The 8,641-nt window shown below is 52.5% G+C and overlaps 1 protein-coding gene across 1 annotated transcript in view; it reads left to right on the forward strand.

Annotated features, from left to right (window-relative positions):
• The window catches only part of zgc:162989 (uncharacterized protein LOC100037351 homolog), a 52,841-nt gene extending 44,542 nt beyond the window's left edge, over positions 1-8,299 (forward strand). The window contains exon 4 of the mRNA XM_038784255.1: positions 7,986-8,299. Within this exon, the coding sequence (XP_038640183.1) occupies positions 7,986-8,054 (69 nt within the window). The 3' untranslated portion in view covers positions 8,055-8,299. The remainder of the gene's footprint in view (positions 1-7,985) is intronic.
• The last annotated feature ends 342 nt before the right edge of the window (positions 8,300-8,641 follow it).

Consider the following 8,641-nt stretch of genomic DNA (forward strand, 5'->3'; position numbering starts at 1 on the left):
AATAAGGCTAATGGAATGCTAGCCTTTATATCTAGAGGATTGGAGTATAAGGACAGAGGGGTTATGCTGCAGCTATACAAAATCTTGGTTAGACCCACTTGGAGTGCTGTGACAGGGTTACAAAAATGATACCTGGACTACGGGGGTTAAATTACGAGATTACACAAATTAGGCCTGTTTTCACTCGAATTTAGGAGCTTCAGGGGTAATCTGATCGAAGGATTAATATATTAACAGGGAAAGACAAGAGAGAAATTAGGAAGAACCTCTTCACTCAAAAGGCGGTAGAGGTTTGGAACTCTCTCCCACAAGCAGCAGTTGAAGCTAGAACAGTTGTTCATTTAAAATCTGAGATAGATAGAATTTTGTTGAGCAGATATTATGGATGTGGTCCAAAGACAGGTATGTGGAGTTAGGTCACAGATCAACCATGATCTAATTTAATGGCGGGACAGGTCAAGGGGCTGATTGGCCTACTCCTGTTCCTTAGCTCCGACCTATCCCTGACCTCTTATTCTGCCCCACCTCCTCCACCCCCCCCCCTCTTCAACTATATAATCCATCAGACCCAGAATGGACTGCATGACTCCCATGCAGGTTGTTTAAGTGCCAGTACTCAGACTGGTTAGAACTTAGTGTGTCTGGGACTGGGGGTGGGAGTCACTGTGTCTGGGACTTGGGGAGGTTGGAGCAGGAGGGGAGGGGCGGGGAAGGGTGGGAAGTGAAGGGTGGGGGGAGATGAAGGGTAGGGGGAGGTCGGTGCGTCTGGAACTGGAGGGAGGGGGGAGGTCGATGTGTCTGGGACTGGGGTGGGGGGAGGTCGGTGCGTCTGGGACTGGAAGAGGGAGGTCGGTGCGTCTGGGACTGGAAGAGGGAGGTCGGTGCGTCTGGGACTGGAGATGGGGGGAGGTCGGTGCGTCTGGGACTGGAGGGGGGGGAGGTCGGTGCGTCTGGGACTGGAAGAGGGAGGTCGGTGCGTCTGGGACTGGAGGGAGGAGGTTGGTGCATCTGGGACTGGAGGGTGGCGGTCAGTGCATCTGGACTGGAGGGGGGGGGAGGTCAGTGCTTCTGGGACTGGAGGATGGCGGTCAGTGCATCTGGACTGGAGGGGGGAGGTCGGTGCGTCTGGGACTGGAGGGGGGGGGGAGGTCGGTGCGTCTGGGACTGGGGGGTGGGGGAGGTTGGTGCGTCTGGGACTGGAGGGAGGAGGTTGGTGCATCTGGGACTGGAGGGTGGCGGTCAGTGCATCTGGACTGGAGGGGGGGGGAGGTCAGTGCATCTGGACTGGAGGGGGGGGGGAGGTCAGTGCTTCTGGGACTGGAGGGTGGCGGTCAGTGCATCTGGACTGGAGGGGGGAGGTCGGTGCGTCTGGGACTGGAGGGGGGGGAGGTCGGTGCGTCTGGGACTGGGGGGTGGGGGAGGTTGGTGCGTCTGGGACTGGAGGGAGGAGGTTGGTGCATCTGGGACTGGAGGGTGGCGGTCAGTGCATCTGGACTGGAGGGGGGGGGAGGTCAGTGCTTCTGGGACTGGAGGGTGGGGGTGGTCGGTGCGTCTGGGACTGGGGGGTGGGGGAGATTGGTGCGTCTGGGACTGGAGGGGGAGGTCGGAGCGTCTGGGACTGGAGGGGGAGGGTCGGTGCATCTGGGACTGGAGTGGGGGGGGAGGTCGGTGCGTCTGGGACTGGAGGGAGGGGGGACGTTGATGCATCTGGACTGGAGGGTGGGGGAGGTTGGTGCGTCTGGGACTGGAGGGGGGAGGTCGGTGCGTCTGGGACTGGAGGGGGGAGGTTGGTGCGTCTGGGACTGGAGGGGGGAGGTCAGTGCGTCTGGGACTGGAGGGGGGAGGTCGGTGCGTCTGGGACTGGAGGGGGGAGGTCGGTGCGTCTGGGACTATAGGGGGTACGTCGGTGCGTCTGTGACTGGGGTGGGGAAGGTCGGTGCGACTGGGACTCGGGGTGGGGGGTTGGATGGCGGTGCGTCTGGGACTGGAGGGGGAATGGAAGTCGGTGCGCCTGGATCTGGAGGGAGGGGAGGAGGTCGGTGCGTCTGGGACTGGAGGGGGGGGGAGGTCGGTGTGCCTGGGACTGGAGGGGGGGGGGGGAGGTCGGTGCGTCTGGGACTGGAGGGGGGAGGTTGGTGCATCTGGGACTGGAGGGGGGGGGGAGGTCGGTGCATCTGGGACTGGAGGTGAGGAGGTCCGTGCGTCTGGGACTGGAGGGGGGAGGTTGGTGCATCTTGGACTGGAGGGGGGAGGTTGGTGCATCTTGGACTGGAGGGGGGGGGGAGGTCGGTGCGCCTGGGACTAGAGGGGGAAAGGTCGGTGTGTCTGGGACTGGAGGGGGGAAGGTCGGTGCGTCTGGGACTGGAGGGGGGAAGGTCGGTGCGTCTGGGACTAGAGGGGGGAGGTCGATGCATTTGGGACTGGAGGGAGGAGGTCGGTGCGTCTGGGACTGGAGCGTGGCAGTCAGTGCATCTGGACTGGAGGGTGGCGGTTGGTGCATCTGGGACTGGAGGGTGGGGGAGGTCAGTGCGTCTGGGACTGGAGGGGCGAGGTCGGTGCGTCTGGGACTGGAGGGAGGGGGACGTTGATGCATCTTTGACTGGAGTGGGGGGGAGGTTGGTGCGTCTGGGACTGGAGGGTGGGGGAGGTCAGTGTGTCTGGGACTGGAGGGGGGAGGTCAGTGCGTCTGGGACTGGAGGGGGTAGGTCGATGCGTCTGGGACTGTGGAGGGAGGTCAGTGCGTCTGGGACTATAGGGGGTACGTCGGTGCGTCTGTGACTGGGGTGGGGAAGGTCGGTGCGACTGGGACTCGGGGTGGATGGCGGTGCGTCTGGGACTGGAGGGGGGATGGAGGTCAGTGCGCCTGGGTCTGGAGGGGGCGGGGGAAGTTGGTGCCTCTGGGACTGGAGGGGGGCGGATGATACTAAAACAGTTGGGAAAGCAGGCAGTGAAGAGGAGATACAGATTTTACAGACAGATCTAGATATGCTAGGAGATTGGGCCAAGATTTGGCAGATGGAGTTTTCTGCAGACAAGTGTGAGGTTATCCATTTTGGCTGATAAAATAGAAAGGCAAATTATTATCTCAATGGAAAGCAGATTCAAAATGCATCTGGGCAAAGGGATCTGTTTGTCTTTGTTCATGAATCACAGAAAGTCAGTATGCAGATACAGTAATGTAATTAAAAGACATGAAATGTTAGCGTTTATTGCAAAAGGACTTGTTGCAATTGTATAGGGTGTTGGTGAGACCACATCTGGAGTATTGTGTCCAGTTTTGGTCTCCTGATTTGAGGAAGGATGTGGTGGTATTGGAGGCAGTTCAGAGGAGGTTAACCAGATTGATTCCGGGGATGAAAGGGTTGACGTATGAGAGATTAAACCGTTTGGGTTTATACCCGCGGGAGTTTAGAAGGATGAGAGGGGATATGTTTGAGGCATATAAGATGCTAAAAGGGATTGATTAAGTAAATGTAGACCAAATGTTTCCCCTTCTGGGGCAATCTGGAACGGGAGGACACAGATATTTGTTGAGAGGCAGTAAAATTATAACTGAGATGAGGAAGAACTAATTCTCGTCGAGGGTGGTGAGTTTGTGGAACTCGCTGCCCCATAGTGCGGTGGAATCTGAATCATTAAATGGTTTCAAGAAGGAGAGAGATATATTTCTGGTTTAAAACCAACATGTTAAAGAGATATAGGGAATAGGCAAGGAAGTGGATTTGAGGCCAGGAAGAGATCAGCCATGATCTGATTGAATGGCAGAGCAGGCTCAAAGGGCTGAATTGCCTACTTCTCCTACTTCCCATGTTCCGATGCAGTACTGAGAGAATGTTACATTTTTGCAGATGCCATCTTTAAGATCAAATATTAAGACAAATTCTTGTCTGTCCATGAGGTAGGCAAAGTATTCCGAGGCACCATGTGACGACCTGGGGAGTCCTCGCCAATATTTATCCCTCAACCAAAAGTAAACAATCTGGTCATTTATCTCTTTGCCGCTGGTGGGAAGTTGTATGCAAATTGGTTACTGGATTCCCGACATTATGACAGTGACTAGACTTCATGGCCGGAATTCTCTGACCCCGCGTGGGGTCGGAGAATCGGCGGGGGGGCCACGGGAATCGCGCCACGCTGCTCCGAAAACAAGCCGCTGATTCTCCGGTGACTGGGAATCAGTGCCAATCGTGCCTGTGGGATCTCCGCCAAGCCGGTCGGGGCCCTGTTGAAAGCGGCCCCTGCAGAGATTCTCCGCGCCTCGACGGGCCGAGTGCCCGCCGAGTTCGGCTGAGTCCCGCCAGCATGGGTTATGCATGGTTCTACCCGGCAGGACCTCGGAGTTCTGGCTGCGGGGGCCGTCCTGGTGGGGGGGGGGGGGGGGGCAAATCCGACTCTGTGGGGGGCATCCACGGTGGCCAGGCCCGCGATTGGGGCCTACCGATCGGCGGGCGGGCTAATTCTTTGGGGGGCTTGCGTTCCTCCGCGCCGTGCCCCTGTAGGGTTCCGCCATATTGCCCGGGGGCCGGCACGGAGATGGCAACCCACACGGACCCCCGTCGGCCGTGGTGCGCATGCGCGGACATGCGCCGGCCATGGCGTGCATCTGCGGACCCTACTCCGGCGCCGTACTAGCCCCGTAGGAAGGGGTGAATGCCTGGGCCTGCAGGCCCTTTGACGCTGAAGTCGCTCGCACCGCTTTTGATGCCGGCTTCAGAACTTGGCCGCGGGATCGGAGAATCCCGGTCCATATGTATGTAATCCATCGTTAAGGTTCTCCGGGATTCCCTAAGGCTGAGAAAGTTGCTAAATAAATCCAAGTCTTTATTTCTTTAAGCCCATATTGTTAACATTGCGGGACTGATTAGCTTAGATGGCTAGTGTCCAGAGCAGAATGTTAACAGCATGGGTTCAATGCCTGTATGGGCTGTGGTAGTTCAAGGTGGCCTGTCTCCTTACCTTGCCCCACACTTGATGTGGAGTGGTGTCCCTCAAGCTAAATCATCAATTATCTTTCTCTTTCTAAGGGAGAGAGGGGTCAGTGGTGGCCCTTCATGGACAGTGGCTAATTACTGAGCTACCTATTGTTGGGACAGAGTTAAAGAGACCACTGTTGTGTATCCTGCATCTGGTTGGGAGTGATATTCTCCTCCCAACACTATAATTTCACCCATGTCAATTCAGCTTGACTCCAACAATCCTGATGGTAACATTATTAGGTTGGCAGTAAGGTGGGAAGTTATACTGCCGGTTTCACGTTTCTCTGCATCCAGGAGATGACAGCTTTTATAAGAAACAGATAAAGTATTATTAGATTATCAAAGTCGAGGGGTGTGTATGAGACCTTGGTTATACCATACTTGGGGTACCAGGTACAGTTCTGGACTTCATATCGTAAAAAGAATATTGAGGTAACAGGGAAGATGGAAAAAAAGGTATAATGTCAGAAGGGTTCAAACTAATAGGAACCACACAACAGGATGGTCTCTTCTTTTCTAGAAAAGGCTGTGGATCGAAGTCTTTAAGATTATGAAAGAGTTCGATATGGTCGATCATTCTACTTGTGGGGAGTCCAAAACCGGGGCCATCAGAGAGGCACTAAAAAAAAGTCTAAAAAGGCATTCAGGAGAAACTTCTTTCCTCAGAGCTCCACTGGATAACACATGTATTGAGGCCAATGACATGGATGCTTTTAAGGGGGAGTTCAATAAACATGAGGGGAAAAAGGAGCTGGAGGGTATGCTGATGTGAAGGAAGGTGGGAGGGAGGTTGTCTTGAGCCAAATGGTCTGGTTCTGTGCTGTAAATGCTGTGTACAAGAACAATGCCATCGGAGGCGGTGCAATGTGTGAAGCTAAAATGGCACAAGGTTGCCCCCTGGAGGCAACCTGTTGCCACTCGTTAAAATGCAAAACATAGGCAACCCAAGAAACCTCAGTGCACACTTTTGCATCAATGTGAGGCTAAAATGTATAACGTAAGTAGTCCTGTTGCCGAAATATAGAACGGTTACCAAGATCAAAGAATATCAGCACACTAATATAAAAGCAAAACCCTGCGGATATCAAGAACAAAAGCAGAAAATGTTGGAAAAACTCAGCAAGTCTGTCAACATCTGTGGTGACAGACAGAAACAGAGTTAGCACAGTCCAATATTCTTCAGGGTCACATTGGACTGGAAATTTTATTTTTACTTCTCTTGCCAGCATTTTCTGTTAACTTCAGTGCACGTCTTTGGATCGATGTGAGGCCAAAACATGTAACGTAACAATAGTATAAAAGTGTAACGTAATCTATAGAATCCCAACAGTGCAGAAGGAGGCCATTCGTAATGTAAGATAAAATTATATAATATAACAAACCTGCTGTAGAAATATAGAACGGCCAAGGACCAAAGAATGTGATGCTTACAGGAAGTTCACCCTCCCTTCCCACTGGGATCTTTCGGCCCTGCCTATGGTAGGCACCCTGGCGGCGGAGGTGTGGGCATCCAAATTCCTGGAGATATTGATCCCGCTGTCGGCCAATGGTGGACCACCTCCGCCGCCAGAAAGTATGGCCCTCCGGGTGGGTGGCAGGGGTGGGTGGGGATTCCTCCTCTCACTTTCACTCACTCTCTCTCATGTCTCTGTGCCTTTCTCTCTCAAATATCAATCTAAATCTGACAACACAATAGAATATTGGACTATGCTAACTCTGTTTCTGTCTGTCATCACAGATGTTGACAGATCTGACAACACAAATACCCATCTTCACTTTCCCGATAGTATCCTGTCGGCCTCTGTTTAAAACAGTTATAAATCTGACCTGTCTCTTCACCTTCCACTTTCTGGGTGAGTACCCACTGTGTTCAGACTTACATGATCATAATAAACCACAACCTGCATTTACACGGCATCTTTAATGAGGTAAAACATGCCAAGGTACTTTTCAGGGACACAATGGGCAGGATTTTACACTCCGCTGCGTTTGTATGCACGTGGCGGGGGTTTGAGTATAAAATTCCTTGGGTGGGCTTCCCGTTCAGATCCCATCCACCCCAACCTCTCTGCAATTTTACACTGGGGTGGGTGCGGCCTCCGACAGGCTGTCCACCCTTACCCCAATTGAGACCCGAAGTAGCCAGTCATTATTTCCGTCAGCAGCTCCCCTTTAACTTTGGGCAACCCCCCCCCCGCCCCCGGCCTCTCCACCCTGAGACCAGCAAAATATACTTTATTCCTAGACTCCGGGGGACTGCTTGCAGACCCAGTCCTGTCCGCTGCAGCTTCTGGCACTGCAGGTACTAAAGAGCCAGCTCTCTGAGATGGGACTTCCTCCCGGGTGAGGGCCAGAATCCCTGCTTGCAAAAAATTAAGAGTTTGAGTCTGAAATCGCTGTAGGCCTATGTTCGAATGGCGGAAAGGAAAATCCTGGCCCATCAGGCAAAGGTTGAGAGTGTGCCAAAGAAAAGGGACATTAAGAGTTGTATCTAAAAGCTTGGACAATGAGATGGGCTTTAAAGAGGGTCTTGAAAGATGAAAGAGAGGCGGAGTTTAGGAACGGAATTCCATGGCTGAGCCAATGGTGGAGCGAAGGGTTGGTCAAGAGGTCAGGATTGCAGCAATCCAGACATTGCAATAATTTGTGGGGATGGAGGAGTTTGCGGAGTATCGGAGGGGCACAGCCGGGGAAGGATAAGAAAATAAGTGAGAATTTTAAAATCAAGATGTTGTTTGTGGGCGTCAACATAGGGTCAGCGAGTGCAGGAGGCAAGGAGAAAAAAGGGCGTGCCATGAATTAGGGTCTGGGCAGCAGATATTTAGAGGAGATTGACTTTACATAGCAGAGAATTAAGTTTAATTTATTCATGCCTGTCAATTTGCTGTGTCCTCTTGTCCACCTCCCTCCAACTACTTTGCTGCAGTAGAAACATTGGCACTTCCCACTGACAAGGAAAGCTCTGAGAATAAAACTTTTTTCCCCTTTGTTTACCCCATCCTGGTCTAGGATTTTATTAACGAGCTGCTCATCAGAATAAAGGGCCTTCGGAAAATGACAGTCTCGCAGAAGAAATGACACCGAGTACCACTACCAATGGAACGGAGTCGCAGAGGCTGAGCAGAGCACGTGGTCAGGCAAGGATTGCCCTCCCCTTGTTTTGGTCAAAAAAGGGACCAATCGCAGGACTGAAATAGCTGTCAGGCTGTGGGTCAAACTCGCGGATTTTTAAAAAGAAAACAGACAGCGAGACAGATATGTCTGTGGTTATTTATGGATTTTTTTTTGTTTAAATGTTAATAAAATGTGACATGTAAGTGTAATTTCTGCTCTGCTGTTTAGCCCAAGTCAGCTTTGAACCTCTGGGTGCTTTACACCTTTCCAAATGCGGGCCTCTAGCTCACGTCCTACTCCCAGGGATTTGCACAGACAATCCAGGCCACCGCTCCCAGTGCAATATTGAGGGAGCGCTACACTGTCAAAGGTGCCATCTTTCGGGTGAATTATTATACGAAGGCCCGGTCTACCCACTCAAAGATGGATGGTGAAAGATCCCATGGCAATATTTCGGGAGTCAATGTTTATCCCCCCAATCCAACAACTTAAAAAATTAACTTACTTGGTTGTTATTAAAGTAATAATGTTGGTGGGTGCTTCCCACGTAA

The sequence above is a fragment of the Scyliorhinus canicula genome, chromosome 2, assembly GCF_902713615.1.
Source record: "Scyliorhinus canicula chromosome 2, sScyCan1.1, whole genome shotgun sequence".
Lineage (NCBI taxonomy): Eukaryota > Metazoa > Chordata > Chondrichthyes > Carcharhiniformes > Scyliorhinidae > Scyliorhinus > Scyliorhinus canicula.